This window comes from Ptychodera flava, chromosome 14 (assembly GCF_041260155.1).
Source record: "Ptychodera flava strain L36383 chromosome 14, AS_Pfla_20210202, whole genome shotgun sequence".
Lineage (NCBI taxonomy): Eukaryota > Metazoa > Hemichordata > Enteropneusta > Ptychoderidae > Ptychodera > Ptychodera flava.
Genome location: NC_091941.1, coordinates 11,297,888 through 11,317,237, shown reverse-complemented (window position 1 = coordinate 11,317,237; position 19,350 = coordinate 11,297,888). Strand labels below are relative to the sequence as shown.

The following is a 19,350-nucleotide window of genomic DNA, read 5'->3' as shown; positions in this document are numbered from 1 at the left end:
GAAAATGGCCTATTCTCTCTCATTCGACCGAGTTGTCACTTAAATAAGACAGTCAAGTGTGTACACTGTTCCATTTGTGTCCTATTAGAAGTGACTCAGTGAGATTCCACTGTTCCAGTGCCAATGTATGGAAAGGGTCTTACAAGTTGTTTTCAGTCCGGTTATCAACAGATGCCATTTAGTATTACAACTTTAATCTCAAACTTTTGGTTCCCTGTCTCTGCTAGAGAACACTGCAAAAGTTGTGGATGGGCTGTTTCATAAATCCTAACTATTGTGCATTGGAACAAGGATCTCACTGTAACCTTTATAAAATCAAAATTAATGTTTCTGTTGACACACAGAACAAAGAGGCTGGAGCAGTACTATGTGATCTGGGTTGATGTCTATGGGTGTGAGAAGGTACCTCTATGTTTGTGTGTATTCTTAACAATAAATACACAACACAGAATGTGTTTTTTCCCATAAAATTTACTTTTGTTGACTTTTCTTGAGAGACAACAAAATATATATTTCATATCAATCCAGGCAGTTTCGTTTCGAGTCTCCATAATCTCTTCAAATGCCCCAACATACCGTTGATATTTTCAAATCCTCTATCAACACCCCCAGGTGTTAGTGAATGCAGATTATCAACGAACGCACCAGAAAGTGCGTTCGTTGTTGACTTTGCCAAAGTTAATCCGGCGATAATCTGGTGACAGCGTCCACAGATTAGAAATTTACCCTTGCTTGCTTTGGGGCATTAGGCAATCAGACACATCAGATAATAGACACAACACAGTAGTGATAACTCCTCGCGTAAGATTGTCAAAGGACAAATACGTGACATGGTAAAGGAGAAAAAGAAATTGTTACAAAACCAGTGCAAACGTAAGACCAAGACACGAAACGTTGGTAGTATAAATCTTAATTTAGCAAAACATATCATAGTCAAACGTATTAAAATAAAATAAACCATAGCAAGAAGAACCTTGTGCTGAGACCAATAGATTGAAATGTGTGGAGATGACGGGTCCTTCCTTGCGTCGAGTCTACGAACTTTGGCCAGAACTATAACAAAGACAAGGCGACCTGTTTCAAAAAAGACTTCGGTAAGCAACTCCGTATCCGAAAATACCTTTGGGAAAGTCAAAGCGTTTTCCATTAAAGGGACAAAGTCGGCCATTTTTCATGAATTTTGTTTGATACGAGATATACGTGTTCGACATGTTGAAACATACTGAATGAATGGGTGACCATTCATATATTCGACCCCGATTTTAGATACGAAACATGAAACCATAGCGAAAATGAATTACATGTAATTGTATGTAATTGTCATGACCATTAATTCATTTTCGCGATGGTTTCATGTATCGTGTCTAAAACCGGGGCCGAATCACGGTCCCTCCACAAAACCGTGGTCGAACATATGAATGGTCACCCATTCATTCAGTATCTTTCAACATGTCAAACAATATAAGTATTATCTCGTATCAAACAAAATTCATGAAAAATGGCCGACTTTGTCCATTTAAAACCGTAATTACTGGTCTTATATGTTTCAAAATTGTGTTTAATGAGCTTTCCTGCACTAAACGATCGCCTGTGAAGGTGGTTTAGGGTTCCGGGTGCTTGAAACAAATCTCTGTCTCTCGCAAACGGTCTCGGTATTCAGTGATCCGTCAGTGAACGAAGTTCGAGGCATAGGTTTCTTAACGCACTGGAATTCCTTCATTAGAAGCCCTATTTTGTGCATGGTAGTGCAGCGTATGTCTCATCACCATCGATATGACTAACTTCACTTAATAGTTGCGTAACATCTATACGTGAGGTATCTTATGCCTAAGTTGCCGGAGACAATTGTGATAGATATCAGCCACGTGTTGTAGCCGACGAATCACCAGTAGAATCATGCCAAACTGATCGTATCCAGCCGATCTTTTGCCTGTTGATACGAAAGATTACAGCATGTCAGTACACCGGTATGTTATGAAACTCAATCAAGTTAATAGCGCTGCTAATTTTTTAAACTAGTGCTCATACTGAGTATGATAATCCCTTTCTAAATCTACAATCTGATATTGCAGAATCAATGTCGCAATAAAGTCGCAAAAATGAAAATTCAAGCTACTTATTTCATCAAATAACATCTTGCAAAATATTCGTCACTCTCGCTCAGTGAGAGTAATTGTGTGCAGAGCACAACTTCAATGGGAGCCAACTACCAGAGTTCATTCACATCGACATTCACATTGTGTTAAATTTATTGCCTTATTGAACCAAAGTATATCGTATACCAAACTGCAAGTATGTCAACAACTTCAAAAGCTTCAAAATAAATAAAAATTAAAAAAGCATGTTTCATCTCAGGCAAGAGAAGACTGAAGGGCATTTTCTCACCAGAGCAGTATTCTTCTAACGCTAAACAAAGTTTGTCTTGGAGATTTTCAATTGGTGCCCGGCTAGTCAACTCAGGCCAATCTGTATGGTAGGCAATGGATATATTCATGTGATAGATTAACACACAACACCTTCTGATCTAATTTGGGATTTTCTGATCTTGACCAAATCATGATATTTTCACGTAAATTATTGCAATTTCACACTCTCTCTATTTAACTGACATTTTAAAGTATTAAAAACTGAAAAATAGAAATCTTCAACCTTTAACATCAAAAATCTTATTTTTTGGCAGGTAAAAAATCAACTTTTTCTGACAGGTTTCATTATGACATCTTTGAAACACAAAATAACCTGCATTTAAAGTCTCAGAAATTTTAATTTCAAAAATTAAAAATTATTACATATATTGTTGAAGATCTCTAACATCGGCTGTGTAGACACAGTAGCAGGTGCCTGGTACAGTCTTTTCGGAAGAATGCTAGCTGACCCTGCTTGAGATGGCGTTCAATTGAACGCCATCTCAAAGCACAGCCTGGCCCTGCTTGAGATGGCGTTCAAATGAACACCATCTCAAAGCACAGGCTGACCCTGCTTGAGATGGCGTTCAATTGAACGCCATCTCAAAGCACAGGCTGACCCTGCTTGAGATGGCGTTCAATTGAACGCCATCTCAAAGCACAGGCTGACCCTGCTTGAGATGGCGTTCAATTGAACGCCATCTCAAAGCACAGGCTGACCCTGTGCCCTGCTTGAGGTGGCGTTCAAATGAACGCCATTTCAAAGCATGGGCTGACCCTGCCTGAGATGGTGTTCAATTTAAGGCCGTCTCGAAGCACAAGCAGGCCATGTCAATGTTGGAGAATGAACATTTCTGATGAACAAATAGGCCACCTTGTGTTATCATTGGTGAATAAAACTGATATATTTGAGAGGGTGTTTGTACTGTTTCAAAGTAAAAAGTGAGTAGTTAATAAAAGACTACTGTAGGTAACAGCATTTCAAAAAATCAGCAAATCTAAGTGAACTAATCTTTTATTTAAGAAAATTTAATATGTACATGATAACATTATGTAAACACACAAAAATTAGACATTTTGTCTACCCACATAACACCAGCTTTTCCCAAACATTGTGTGGAGACAATGGTAAAGACCACACAAATCCTGCACATACAGGCAGCAATTTCTTAACTTTTGACTGTTAATTGTTGCAAAGGCTGCCTCCAGAAATTTGATTATTAGTGACTGATCACAAAATAAAACAAATCAATGTTGTAAACACATGTAATGTACCGTACACTTTGGCTATAATTCCTCTCTTGTTAAAAGTAACAAACTAGTTTGCAAGTTCCCAGAAGAAATTATTATCAATACACAGCACAGAGTGTTTCCTATTTAAGAATACATGTATTTAAGAATACATGCATCTTTCACCAATGCCAATTACACAACTACTGCTATAGAATCTAGATACATGTGGCAAATTTTGATTATGGAATAGTGAAAAATAAAATTAACAGTTATAAACTAGCGTCCCTATGGCTGATACAGCTTCACTGTGTTACATGTACAGAATAACTAGAATTTGTGATACTTGTGTTGATGATGAAGGTGGAAATCTTTGTTAGCTCATTTCAGGATGGCCTGACAAAAAAAAATAATAGCAAAAATACACATGGAAGATTTCACCATAATTTGAACAAATTATATTAAGATCATTCTTCAGAACATGTTAACCAAAGCTATCAGGTGAGTAGTATATCGAGAAACATATTTTTTGACCAAAAATGGCTAATATTGCCAGAAAAATACAAAAAGTGTTGATCTTATAACAATTTTAATACATCACATTGAAATAACCCCCAGGAACCTGTATATAAAATGTCAAAGCTATCAGAAAAGCAGTTTTTGAGAAACAATTTTTCAGCAAAAATGGCAAAAATTGCCCCCTGATTACAAAATTTTTAGATTTCATGATTTTTTAATACATAAATAACCCTTAGGAACCTGTTGACAAAATATATCAAGCTATTGAATGAGTAGTACTTAAGTAACAAATTTTTGACGAAAAAGTATAAAATTAGCCTTAAAAATACAAATTTGCATATTTCATCACAATTTGAACAAATCTGATTAAAGTCATCCCTGGTTACCTGTACTCCACATTTTAAAGGAATCAGAAGAGTCATTTTGAAGATGCTGGGAATGTAAAAAGGAGACATACTCCTGACAACGATGCCTGACAACAGACAATCGACATCCATCAGTTTGATGACTTTGCATCGTTAACAGTGAAGCTTAAAATAGAAGTGAATTGCTGCATGTCATTTTGATTAAACATCAGTCCTTCACTAGAACATAATTGATACTATGTTCCACTATATTCGAGGTGTTGGTATATATACTGTATGCATCAAAATAGTCACCTACATGTACAAGTACAGCAGTACAGAAGTTTATGTTGATATCACCTAGCTGACAATGCACATGTACATACACACTTTCCCAGAGGTTAAGCTTGAAAATTGTAAACTTTCAGAGCAGAATTTATCACCTACTTTCTTAGCAATATTGCTGCATGTATTAAAAAAAAGTCTGATTGCAATGTTGCCTCATTTGATTGCCTTTCTTCCGATTGTCTTCCTTCTGATTATCTGGTGTGCTGGATGTAATGCAGTGTTCAACAATATCCTGCTGGATGCAGTGTCGGTTCACAGTACAATAAATTACCCACAATTCTCTTTGATTTGTATCCATGAAGGTTACTTTTCTAAAAACTTTTTAAGTTCTGCATGTAAGCACTAATGTTCAGCATCAGGATAATTGATAAATAATATCCAGTAAAAGTACGTTTAGAAATTTCAGCAAAAGTTTCAAAATAAACATTACACAACCACGGAAGTCATGTTCTGTAGGTACTACAAATGCCATACTTTTTAGGCAGCAAGTTATGACGAACTGAAGGGGTCATTCTCTAAGAGAACTTAGAATGCAAATTTCTTTTGTCATTTCCATTGGAAAAAATCAATATCCTTTTGTTTCAAAAACAGGTGCAACTGGTCTCCCTACTTTCCATCACATTATTCTGTATGGCTGAAGACACAATCAGTGGAAAATTTTACAAAAATGCTATCTCCTCTCTCAATCTTGCATAATTTTCAAAATCATTTAAAATGAGAATTGAGAAAAATGGTGTTCTTAAAAGTACGTTTTCAGAATTTTTACAACTAGTCTATGAATTTGTCTACACATGGGAGACCTGGTAGACTTCTCTGGGGAATCTCTGAGGATACAAATTGCAATGCATTATGGGAAATTTACAGTACTGTGCGGTGGACTTTAACTCATAATTCTTCACTTCAACATGTTTTTCAATCTGAAGAACCCGTTCGCATGCTGGACAAAGAACACTTCTACTATCACAGCTGGCTTAAGAGTGCTGAAGTTTTCCATCTCTTATCTTTTCTTCAGTCTGTTTTCCCAGAGAAACCTTAAAATGAATATTTAAAATTTCAAATTAGGAGAAAATTCAAAAGTGATAGGAAAAAATGAAATTTGACATTTTACAATTTACTAAAGAACAATAAAATTAAAGATGTAAAAATTTAAAGCTATTATTATCAAAGGGAAGCAGTCATAGAAACTGTGTTCAAGGGTCGTATCTGACCCGTACAACCAATGTTAACAGTGTAACTAAGGTATGATGGTGATTGGTGAAAGTTAAAAGTCTGTCATAATCTACAACATTATATAATTTAAAGTTGCAGCTCACATGATGAGGGACATCTGGATATCTTTAACAAAATACCGGTACGGTACATTGTTTGTAAACAAGAAACTCACACAGATGCAGTTTCAACGATGGTTTCCATTGAGCTAAAGATGGTTACTGGAGGGAGGGTCACCATATTTTGTGCAACCATAAGAAGGAAAGATGTGGCTCATTTAGTGCTTCATCCAAAAATATCGAATCATAATACATGGAGTCTATCTGGCAAATTGTTGACAATTTTCCCCCACAAAACATGCCGTATCTGCATGTAATATATATTTGTTTGATAATGTATTTAAATGTACTTTGCTTGAATTGGGAAGTAAAATGTGCATTTGTGTACGAGAAATTGATTTCTGAATTTCATCTAAACAGCTGGTTCACTACTGTATCCATGGTGTCTATGATGAAACTATGAATATTTTTTTTGCAGTACAAAATTAGATAAATCTGTGCATTTATGTATGCCTGATTATTTACATTATTGTTTTTGATTAGACTAGAGTGGTTACAAGTCCATGGTTGTGCAAGAAATTTGATTTTGGAATTTCACTGAAATGTTGATTCATTGTGCATTGCGGTCAATGATGAAATTATGAATAACTTTTTCCAATACAACATTAGATAAATCAGTGCATTTATGTATGCTTGATTATTTACATTATTATTCTTGACTAGACTAGAGTGGTTACAGGTCCATGATTGTGCAAGAAATTTGATTTTGGAATTTCACCGAAATGTTGATTCACTATGCATGGCGGTCTATGATGAAACTATGAATAATTTTTTTTTCAAATACAAAACTAGGTAAATCTGTGCATGTATGTGTGCTTGATTATTTGTATGAATGTTTTTGATTAAACTAGTAAACTAGAGTGGTTGTAAGTCCATGGTTGTGCAAGAACTTTGATTTTGGAATTTCACCGAAATGTTGATTCACTATGCATGGCGGTCTATGGTGAAACAATGAATAATTTTTTTTCCAATACAAAACTAGGTAAATCTGTGCATGTATGTGTGCTTGATTATTTATATTAATGTTTTTGATGAAAGTAGAGTGGTTGTAAGTCCATGATGGAGCAAGAAATTTGATTTTGGAATTTCACTGAAATGTCAATTCAATATGCATGGTGGTCTATGGTGAAACAATGAATAATTTTTTTTCCAATACAAAACTAGTTACATCTGTGCATGTATGTGTGCTTGATTATTTATATTAATGTGTTTGATTAAAGTAGAATGGTTACAAGTCCATGGTTGTGCAATAAATTTGATTTTGGAATTTCACCGAAATGTCAATTCACTATGCATGGCGGTCTATGATGAAACTATGAAACTATGAATAATTTTTTTTTCAAATACAAAACTAGGTAAATCTACACATGCATGTATTATTGCTTCATTATTTATATTAATGTTTTTGATGAAACTAGAGTGGTTGTAAGTCCATGGTTGTGCACTTGAAGAAATTTGATTTTTGAATTTCACTCAAAAGTTGATTTACTGTACATGGTACGTAGCCTATGAGAGAACTATGCACAAGTTTTCCAATATAAAACTGACAATATCTTTGAATTTATGTACATTTGATAATAGAGAGCACCTGTTGCATATGTTTTTGCCTCTTGTCTTTTATCAGTTTTAACTGTTCAAGATTGTGTAGGATACCACTTTATCTTCTTTGCTTGTGAAACTTGTGGATAATGTGTACGTATTTTGTTGGTGATTTCCTATTCAGGAAATATCACATGGACAATCAAAGTTTTGGCCATAAAATCAGCTTCTGTCAAAAGTGACCCCCCCCTCGATAGGTTATAAAAAAGTGACCCTCCCCTTGAACTGTTTTCTAAAAAGTGACCTCCCCCAATTGGCACCCCCCTGTAATTTCTGAAGGCTCCCTAATGATGAGTCCCTTATCGTTGGTGACTGTCACTGTGTCAGGTAAAATCATTTCAATGGAGATGCCCTAACCACTGATATAACTGAAAATATAGCTTTTTACGTACCATCCTCTCAAACATAACTCCAAAGGGTCCGTTTGGCAGTGCTTTCACCTCTTAACGTTCACGCTACGATCACAATTCCTTTCGCTCTGCATGCTCTGCAAGTGCTGACATCATTTCTCGGGAACAGCACGGTCACTCCAGCTCCACAACAGTGTTGACAGACATCAAATTCATCGGCGATATCCAGGTTTCCGTTGCAGTTTCTATGTAGTCCTGCCATTAAATCGTCGGAGTAATGGATGTTCTACATTCGGAATCAGTAACCTTTCCCAACGTAGGAATTAGTGCAGTGGACATAACAAAATCATTCGAATGCCGCGCCGTTTACTTTACACGTTCGACTTGAAACAATGCAAAAGCCTCACAGCTGGGTGACCCCGTGACCTTTACTATGTTAATTTGCAAAGACCATCTTACTTGGTGTAAGAGTTGACGTCTCGCTTAACGAGAAACATATCATTGACTACACCTCCACAACAATCATGAAGACTGTAACATACTACCCAGTATTTTAAACAGTAGGAAAACTTTACGGCATAGTAGAAACAACATGTGTACCTTTAACACAACCGCGCGGCAAGCCCTAGGTGTACCTGTATATTAAAATGGAATATGCCGCCATGAAATGATTGTTCGTGAATTGTTTACAGTTTGTGTAAGACCAGCGACTTCAGCAGCGTTCATCAGCGAGAGAGTACACTACCACTAATTTATCTAGACTGCTCGTCGAAGTTGACTGACAGTTGAACTACTGCCCAGTTCATCACATTTATGCCAGGAGAACATGTCTTGTAGATCTCGTAGCGTGATAAATGCGCAAAGACGGGTTCAAGCGCTGACCGATCAGCCACACATCGGAGCAATGAGGACGGGTTAAGCTCATTACATAACACATTGGCTCGACTTTTGAGGTGCGGAATGGAATGTAAACATCCATGGCATGGGAATATTGACGCTGTTTATCCAGCAAGTTTGGCCAAATCTTTTCAATGATTCCTCAGCCTGTGAGCTTTACCAAGAAATGCTTGTGAATGCACTAGCTGGCGAGCGAAACTTGAATGAAGGTAATGTTATATTTTTTTTAACCTATTGTTAAACCATCGTTTACAAATCCAAGCCCCTCTGATTGTGGGAAAAAGGGCTGCAGTCTGTATACAGTGGGAGGGGGGTATGTCAATATACTGGCCATTAGAAAACCATTTACAGCCATATTTTTATAACATTGTAGAAAAATCACTTGATTGTTTTTCTCAGCTGCAATCATGATTAGTAAATCATTCCTTGTGTGACAAGAACAGTAGAGGTTGAGATAGAGAATTAATCACTACATCATCAACTCTGTATTTGATCCATCAGCATATTGTATTTGCCATCACAAACTGTGAAGTTTGAGCTTAAATGATCTCAGGAGAGACAAACTGTCCAGTTATCAGGATCTACCAAAAACCTCCCCTGGGCATAATTCACAAAAGAAGCCCATCTTTATATTCATCATGGATGCAGTGTCATCTTCAACAAAAGTAAATATTAAGAAAATTGAGTAACAAACGAGTAAAAAATCACCCATATGTTCATTTATCTGCACAAGATTGTATTTTTTACGAGCATCTTATTAATTATTTGTTCTAGCAAGATCTCTGCCACAGATGGAAATGCTTGGGATGCATCTTTCTGTATAAACTTATACTTATTTTGGCATAGAAAGATAAGAAAATATAGCTGCAAGCAGCAATGCCGGGGCCAAAGCAATCTTAAGTGGGAAAAAGAAGGCAAATGTATTCAGAGAGGGCAAAGGTCATTACCGTTACATGTCTTTTTTCCAACTAAACTTTCTTTCCTTATGTTACATCTGTCAACAAAAAATCAGAACACTAGGTTTATTGCTAGCTCAAAATTAGAAATGTGCACAATTATGAGGTACTGCATGTGGCATCATAAGGTCTAAGATCGTGCCAAATATGAAGGGTATAGGACTCTTGGTTACTGAGTTATGGACAAATATGTATATTTATGGAAAAAAGGTCATCGAGTTCACGTGATATTTTGTCAAAAAAATTGTATCCCATAGTTATCCCTATATACCAAAAATCAGACCTCTAGCTCTGTTGGCTTGCCCAAAATTAGACATGTGCATATTTAATTAGGCATGACATATGGTACCATAAGGTCTCCCATCATACTAAATATGATGGTGAAGCCCTTGCGGTTACTGAGTTATGGACAGATATGTATATTTGAGGTCAAAGGTCATCGAGGTCACGTGACATTTTGTCAAAAAAATTGTATCCCTTAGTTATTCCTATATACCAAAAATCAGACCTGTAGCTCTATTGGCTTGCCCAAAATTAGATATGTGCATATTTAATGAGGTACAGCATATCTTACCATAAGGTATCCCAGCTTACCAAATATGAAGGGTGTAGTCCTTGTTGTTACTGAGTTATGGACAGGTATGTATATATGAGGTCAAAGGTCATCGAGGTCACGTGACATTTTGTCAAAAAAATTGTATCCAATAGTTATTCCTATATACCAAAAATCAGACCTCTAGCTCTGTTGGCTTGCCCAAAATTAGATATGTGCATATTTAATGAGGCATGACCTATATGGTACCATAAGGTCTCCCATCATACCAAATATGAAGGGTGTAGCCCTCTTGGTTACTGAGTTATGGACAGATATGTATATTTGAGGTCAAAGGTCATCGAGGTCACGTGACATTTTGTCAAAAAAATTGTATCCCATAGTTATCCCTATATACCAAAAATCAGACCTCTAGCTCTGTTGGCTTGCCCAAAATTTGATATGTGCATATTTAATGAGGCATGACCTATGGTACCATAAGGTATCCCATCTTACCAAATATGAAGGGTGTAGTCCTTGTGGTTACTGAGTTATGGACAGATATGTATATTTGAGGTCAAAGGTCATCTAGGTCATGTGACATTTTGTCAAAAAAATTGTATCCCATAGTTATCCCTATATACCAAAAATCAGACCTCTAGCTCTGTTGGCTTGCCCAAAATTAGATATGTGCATATTTAATGAGGCATGACCTATGGTACCATAAGGTCTCCCATCATACTAAATATGAAGGGTGTAGCCCTTGTGGTTACTGAGTTATGGACAGATATTTTTAATTGAGGTCAAAGGTCATCGAGGTCACGTGACATTTTGTCAAAAAATTGTATCCCATAGTTATCCTTATATACCGAAAATCAGACCTCTAGCTCTGTTGGCTTGCCCAAAATTAGATATGTGCATATTTAATGAGGCATGACCTATGGTACCATAAGGTCTCCCATCATACCAAATATGAAGGGTGTAGCCCTTGTGGTTACTGAGTTATGGACAGATATGTATATTTGGGTCAAGGGTCATCAAGGTCATGTGACATTTTGTGAAAAAAATTGTTTTCAATGGTTATCACTATATACCAAAAATCAGACCTCCAGCTCTATTGGCTTGCCCAGAATTAGATATGTGCATAATCAATTAGGTATAGGATGAGCTGGTCATGTGACATTTTGTTAAAAAACCGTAACACTGATAGATGTCCTTGTGTACCAAATCAGAACTCTAGCTCTAGTTTGAAGGCTTGAATTACATATGTGCATAATCAATGTGGTAGAGAAACATGCCAGGGTCATAGGTCAAGTTCATCCTCAAAATATTGATTTGCAGTTTGATCCCCTGTAGGTCATTGTTCAGTAGTCACTAGCCCCCCCCCCCCCCCCCCCCCCCCCCCCCCCCACGACTCTCACATAGGCCAGAATAAGCCATTGGTATAGCTTAGCTGCAGAGGTATAGGGGAGGTCAAAGGTTATTGAAAAATCAAGAAAACTAATACTTTAAAAATCTTCTTCTCATAAACGGCAAGGTGAAAATTCCTGAAATTTGGTATGTAGCATCTAGGTAGTATGGTCTAAAAAGTTTCTTAACAGATTTTGGATTTTTTCAATTTTTATGCAAATTAGGTGAAATTAAAATTTTTAATAATTAATAACAGCCAGGTCATGTATCCAATCAAAATATGAAGGGTCAGGTGCACCAGTACTCAGTATGCTCAATATGCCCTGCAAATTTGAAAAGGCTGCGCACAACGGTTTTGGAGATCTAGCTTTGCAAAGAATTGTCGGAAGAAGAGGAAAAGAAGAAGAAGAAGAAGAAGTGATCCAGAGTAAATACAATAGGGACAAGCCCCATAGGGCTTTGTCCCTAATGATGTCAGAGAGTTTATATGACATACATGTAAAGTCAGTGGTGGCTAGCCATAGAGTAGATATTTCATAAATGTGAGTGGGACTTTGTCATTTCTCATACCATACATGTATACTGTAATTATTAATTTTATAGACAAAGTCCAACTCTATCTGTGATGTAATAATAAACTACTGGTATATCATGTAAGTGTTCAGTGAGGGACAATGATTTAGACATATGACTCCTGTAAAATTTTCTTTTTCAGGATTTTGACACAGAGATGATGTATGGGAGACTTATTACCTGTAAGAAAAGACCACCAGTCCACCAGCCTTTCATTAACCCTTAAAATGTAAGTGTGATCATCTGACAAAGATCAAATCTGTCCAACATTCTCTCTCTTTCCAGTAATAAGACTGTGTTCACAAACACTTCAGGACGGGGAATGGCGGGGACTTGAAAACAGTTATTTGTACTAGTGCAGAGGAGGAACTTAAAACATTTCTGAATATCAAATTCCTTTCCATATGTTATAGCACTTTCATTTCCTGCCATTTAATTTTCAGCACACCCTTTGGGCACTGTGAGTGATTAAAGCATAATAATGCACTTTTCATGCACATGTAATATTTAATTTTTGCTAACTGGAGACCACTAAAACTAATGGTATATGTATGTGTTATTACATTTGGATCATCAATTAAGCTCACAGTTTTAATCATTATGAAAGCCAAGTCAGAATATTGTTTATTTCTACACAAAATTTAGCTTATTGGACAATTTCACAATCGTCATGAAAGCTAAACCAATAATATTTTTCTGCTTAAAATTTTCCAATTTTTTACTTCCCATTTGCCATACACATGGCAACTGGGAGGTTGTATGCAATGGCATCAAAATATCTGCATGTGATATGTCTGACTATACATTGTATGTCCGTACAGTGTTTGTATGTCTGTCTATCTGTCTGTCCAGATCAAAAACTTCCAAACCTCTGCTCATGTTGAGCTGATTTTTGAGTAGTCATGCCATGTGTGATGTACCGGTAGATGTGCCGTTGTTTAAATGAACCTCATCATTGAAATGATGGCAAAATTCTCATATTTGTATTTTTGTGGCAATATTTTCCACTTTTTGATCAAACTATCTTCTTCTTTGAAAGTGTTTATCCCATTTCTTACAAATTAGGTGCCCAGGTCATTATGAGATGAAGTACTTCATATATGCTTCAGTATAAGAATGATTTGCAGTCGAATTTTCTTAGCATCATTCTGTAGGATTACAATGTTGCTGTATATGTTTGCTAGCACTGAGTATTTTTATAAAATGGGAGTGCAGTGTCATCAACAGTTTTTGTTGTATTTTTCATGACATATCATTACATGTTGTTTTTTTCAAAGTCAATATCATGACCATTTGTTTATCTTTTCTGATCACAGCTTCTGGCCAAAAGAAGTCACCAATGACAACACATACAGACAGAAAAAACAATGTAGACATTTTGTCAACAAAGGATACAATAATTCAAATAAGAGATAGACACCTTGGAAGCATTAACCATTGTGGTCTTGTGGTCTGTGTAAGTCACATGTACAGAAACTACGTGTAGATGAGAAGTGAACATCAAATCTACAGCGATATTTTTTCCTATGATAAGCTCAAGACCTGAAAGTTATGTAGACCTGGAAACTGGACATGTTTAACAACCACGTGCTGAGCAATGAAACTTCATCGGATGAATGATCTGGTGGAATCAAAGTAAACATGTACTCAGAGACTGTAGTGACAGTGATGTAACGGGATGTAATGGAGGAATTCTTCTTGTATTACTGACAAAAGTTTGTTAATTTTCTTTCTGTACATTTCTTAAATTAGATTAAGTTTGTATAAGTTGTATACAATTGAGCTTGTCATTTTCTTGTGGCACATGTAGCCAATGCAGCTGCCCTTCTCACTGTCTGCTCTCTTATTCGGTAGTTTAGTGAAACAGCAACACTACACAGCAAAGCTTCCATTCAGAAAGGCATGTCCAGGGCTAGCAGAAAACAAGCCTAATGCCAGTCTTAAGCTTGTTTAAGGCTAGCCTAAAGCAAGCCCAAAGCATACCTAGCTTGACAGCAAAGTCTGCATGTCTCATTCCCACCTTGTCTGGGGCCATTGAGTCTAAAGGTGATAACTATCATTGCCACTGATTACATTTATGTGTGATTTCCTGCACATTGTAAGAGATAATGTAGTGTTGAAAGCCACTCTGTGGGTCTCAGACTTACTTTGGGTTTGTTTTTGGCTTATCTAAGTCATGCCCAAAGCAGGACTTAATTGAACACAAGTTTTGCTGTGTACTGTATCAGGTGTTTGTGTGAAGGTCTCATGTATTCAGTAAAATTCACTTGTTTGGAAAGGTATTGGTCATTGCTTAACAAGTACAAGGCCCTGTGTCCTAGAATTATTCCTGTCATTTGCTATTGAAAATTGTAACACATACAATTTCATATTTCTATGCTTTGACCATGACAACATCAGATATCAATACATTTTCCTAGACACAGTGCACAATTGAACATCATTTCTACAGGGTTTGAGACGGTGTTCAATTGAACGCCATCTCAAAGAATGCTTGAGATGGTGTTCAATTGAACGCCATCTCAAAGAATGCTTGAGATGGCGTTCAATGGAACGCCTTCTCAAAGAATGCTTGAGATGGCGCTCAATTGAACGCCTTCTCAAACATTCTTTGAGATGGCGTTCAATTGAAGGCCATCTCAAAGAATGCTTGAGATGGCGTTCAATGGAACGCCGTCTCAAATAATGCTTGAGATGGCGTTCAATTGAATGCTTGAGATGGCGTTCAATGGAACGCCGTCTCAAAGAATGCTTGAGATGGCGTTCAATTGAACGCCGTCTCAAAGAATGTTCAATTGAATGCCGTCTCAATTAACTATTGCCTGTTTTATTTTCCCAGAAATGTAATTATTTTTATGACAGATTTAATGATGCCAGAGTGATAATAATATGCTGTGCAAAGTCCAAAAAATATTTATTTTAGAAAAAGCCAATGCAAAGTTACTTTTTTGCCTGTAAAATAGCTCAGTTCAATTTTCTTGTTGTAAATCTGTATTATTTTCTTCATTAATTGTAGAATAAAAATGATAGTCAATAAAAATGTGTTTTTGTACTGTCAATTTTTGGGTTTCACTTTTGCAAGTATGTCTTACATCTGAATTTATTTGATGAAATTATAAGTTATTTGGACATATATAAAAATGTGATTTTTGAACTTGCAAATTTTAAAATAATTACATGGACTGAATGGAAATTTTGAATTGTGATTTTTATGTCAATCATTATGAAGAACCTTCAAACAGGCGAATTTTGCAAACTAAAGAATTGTGCAGGAAATTTTTGCAGCCTGAAATTATAAACCATAAACATAAACTTTTGATAACAAAATTTTGCAAAATAGTAGTCAATTACAGTGAAACTAACAAATTTATCATGTAAATATCAGAAAACCTCAAGATCAGAAAATCCCAAAATAGATCAGAAGGTGTTACACTCTGTTTTGGTAACGTGGAAGGCAATGGAAAGAGGATTCCTACTCTTGGAAAGCACAACAGAGGAGGTTTCCTTTGGTCTCTACTCTTTGATAGCTATATTGAGACAGGAATGTTTACTGCCTATTATGAAAAACAAGTCTACTAAATGGTTCCCTTCTTGTAAATTATTCAGTTATGAGGCCACTTGTTTCAATCCATTTTCCTTGCCATATTGTCAGAAATTACATTCCTACAATTTCTCTGAGTGGTTTGCTTTCACTTATATGTTAGTGCTTCAGCATCAAAACACCCAGCCTATCAAGTCTGCCACGGAGACCCAGCTTATGAAACCCTCCACTTACTGTATTATCCTAGAATTGTCCCTCGCACATCATGCTTTGAGTTTCAAAACTCGTCGCCCACAATTCGGGGAGTTTTGAGAGGTATTTTTAGTGGAATGATGTTTCATGATTACGGTGCCCGGGCTGAGTGCTATTGCATATGAAATAATGATAACGTTTACAAGTTTCCAATATTTTTGAGTCATAGCATTCCCATATTGCATTCCCATATCAACATTAGCCGTTTGTGGTATTTGAATGAATTTTGAAAATATTTCAGTTGCTACTTGAAAAATGTGGGATTAACACGGTATTTTATAGTATAATTTTTAGATTTGTATCATGTAGAACTAGGATGTGTGTTCAAAAATGCAAATTGTGCATTACAATATGCGGTGTTACTTTGGCGTCTCAGGCGTTTTGGAATTTGAATGACATTTTTCAATGAAGATTGGGTCGTTGCATCCTTTTAAAAACATGCAATCACTCGCATTTCCATGACATCACGTGACTTGGACGAGAGTTGATAAATAGCTTGTACAGCCTGGTGTTGATATTCATTAGATAGTCACAAAAACCCACTGTTTTCATTGATATAACAAATACCTACCAACTACCAAGCAACTCGTCGCTTGTCTGTTCATTCAATAGTTGTTGGAATACACTGAGAATTAAAGCACATGACAAACTAACTATGCTTTCGGAAATTGACACACAAACATTAACAAAACAGAGGAATGTTTCACCTGTAGATATAAGTTGTAGAGCGTTCAGCAGAGCATATTCCACGTCATCCAATTTCAATAGAGACAGCGCTTCCTTACATGACTTCATACACGAATTCAGTATACCAATCTCTGGAAACACCATCATAACTTTCTGTATTTCGTCTTCCGTCATGAAAAGGTAATTATTGATAATTTCTGTTTTATCACAGAAGTTAGCAAGAACTACCATCACAATTTGAAACACACCATTATTCACCATTGTGATTTGATCATCATGTGGTAATGAACAAAACCCTGCGAGAGAGAGTTATAGGTTTAAAATCATGTATATGGATTGAAATGTATTTACATAGTGAATATATTGCTGATATGATGACAAATGAACAAAACAATTAATAAATTACTAATGAAGATCGGAAAAAGTAAAGCTTGGACAGCTGACATCAGCTACAGCATTCCATTAGTTCGTTTTCAGTCGTAAAGTACGGGCCTTAACCTTGCCCTTGGACCCGGAATGGGTAACATTACTTGTGAACAGAATATTCCAAAAAGTTCAAACATATGGACTGAAACCATGATAGGCACATACATGTTGCATTGTAGACGGACAGTTTCTGATGCGCCATAATCATTGTATGTCACTAAATTTTTATGTAACTATATACTTACCATCCCAAAAGCATTATTTATTGCTAGCGGTTTTTAACAGAGATACAGGTAAACGTGGAATCTGCATATTGAGTCATTTAATCACACTCCTAATGAATGAGAATATTATATTTAACCTTCAAAGACTCGATTCAATTAAAACCAGATGTAGATATGTGCTTAGCCTTGAGAAGAAATTGAGACAATCGAGTGAGTTTGATGACTAACCGGGAAGTTTCGTTGCAAATCTTAAGACACAGTGAACATGCTTGGACAGCAGTCTCATCATCCTCACCCACAGTGTGGTGCTTGTAAAGCACTCTTCAGTCCATCTTGGTATTGATGTAGACTACAAAACAATGCACAATAAGTAAGACATTTCAGATAGCAAATTTCAGTGCGCGTCATTCATTATTGACGAAAAGACAAGAATGATTAAATAACCTAGAAACAAGAACAATACATAAACTACTGCAAGGAAGTGACACTGGCACAGTTATGAAGCAAAATCAACTGTTTCTACAAGTCATAGTGTACCTGTCATCGTAGTACGATGGATGTTAAAATTTTATGTCTTGTCTATTTTATCTGCAGTTGTACTCCACTAATTTATTTAGATGCCTTGATGGACCTATACGTAGTTCCCCAGGGACTGTACTGAACACTAACTTGTGACACTCGCTGCGAAGACAACTGATAAAATCCCACTTACGTGACATCAAAAGTAGTCAAACATTCATATCCATCCAAGGTAAAACATCGCCAGGCCAGTGAGAAATTGAACTACTGATACTAAGTGATGATACCATGTATTGGTGAACGCAATCTGATTAAAATCAGATGTAGAGTATGGCGACGTCTATACTTACCGCGTGGGTATAGACGTCGCCGTACTCTACATCTGATTTTAATCAGATTGTAGTGAACGTAGCCTGTTACAGTGGTAAACTTATCAGGATTGGTCCAAAATTGACAAATTTTTGAGTGATGCATATGAAAGTAGGGCCTAGTTGTTTTTAATATGAGATCACATCAAAATGGAAACCTGAATTGTTTCCACATTTTAACACTTCACAGTCCAACCGCTAAAATTTCGTGTATACTCACTACATATCTTATTGGTTCCAATTCTTGTGCTGCTGCCACAACACATTCAATAAATGTGGCCATCTGCAGGTGTGAGGTAGCTATTCCATTTCTGAAAGGGGCTTCCTCTGAATGTGCTATCGGCACAGGAGGTTCAGAACTTGAAGTAAAAGTGTCTGAAGGAAAAAACCTTTCTGGTGGTTGGTATGTCTCTTCCTCATTATTGTACTGCATGGACCTTTGATGCCTTGCCATCATACCGTGATAGGTTTTCAATGCGGGTACATGGACATGGTCTGTTTGTCTTGTTTGTTTCATTCTGATTTGTGGCAAGAAGTCTTGTATCTCTGTCCTTCTCTGACTTGGTCGTGTTGTTGGATTATCCTGTTTCTTCATAGGTCCAACATTGTCCAATCACTGAGGGTTGTTACTCTGTATTTTGGTGGTGTTGTTTCATGAAAATGTTGCGGTGTGGGGTCGACATTCATTGGCAAAGATGGTTTGCGATCTTCGGATGATTCTGATAACTCTGCTAGCATCAGTTCTTTTCCTTTTGCATCTGGATGTGAACTTGTTTTCCCTCGAAGGGATTGGACATTGCCTTGCAGTAGCCGTTTTCTAATATGAATTGGTTGTCTTCCAA

General features: G+C 36.5%; 1 protein-coding gene and 2 long non-coding RNA genes across 3 annotated transcripts; 1 reads left to right on the top strand and 2 right to left on the bottom strand.

Moving 5' to 3' along the window:
* Nucleotides 1-1,478: 1,478 nt before the first annotated feature.
* Nucleotides 1,479-17,958, bottom strand: LOC139150632 (nuclear receptor subfamily 1 group I member 3-like). Its single transcript, XM_070723068.1, has 4 exons — nucleotides 17,850-17,958; nucleotides 16,992-17,267; nucleotides 2,386-2,466; nucleotides 1,479-1,930 (listed from the first exon to the last, which is right to left on the bottom strand). The coding sequence occupies exons 1-4, from the start codon at nucleotides 17,908-17,910 to the stop codon at nucleotides 1,806-1,808; spliced, it is 543 nt and encodes a 180-aa protein (XP_070579169.1). The 5' UTR covers nucleotides 17,911-17,958; the 3' UTR covers nucleotides 1,479-1,805.
* Nucleotides 3,403-8,742, bottom strand: LOC139149348 (uncharacterized). The gene is made up of 2 exons (XR_011556104.1): nucleotides 8,166-8,742; nucleotides 3,403-5,877 (listed from the first exon to the last, which is right to left on the bottom strand). It is a non-coding gene; the product is annotated as an uncharacterized lncRNA (long non-coding RNA).
* LOC139149347 (uncharacterized) lies at nucleotides 8,938-15,296 on the top strand. The gene is made up of 3 exons (XR_011556103.1): nucleotides 8,938-9,229; nucleotides 12,634-12,720; nucleotides 13,808-15,296. It is a non-coding gene; the product is annotated as an uncharacterized lncRNA (long non-coding RNA).
* Nucleotides 17,959-19,350: the final 1,392 nt, after the last annotated feature.

Excerpts from the sequence above, each read along its gene's own strand:
- LOC139150632 (XM_070723068.1), bottom strand. The coding sequence starts at position 17,910 with ATGATGAGACTGCTGTCCAAGCATGTTCACTGTGTCTTAAGATTTGCA. Across the intron at positions 2,467-16,991 it reads TCTACAACTTATATCTACAG|ATTGGCCTGAGTTGACTAGC; the intron begins GTGAAACATTCC and ends CCTACCATACAG. Across the intron at positions 1,931-2,385 it reads GTTAGAAGAATACTGCTCTG|GCAAAAGATCGGCTGGATAC; the intron begins GTGAGAAAATGC and ends TCGTATCAACAG.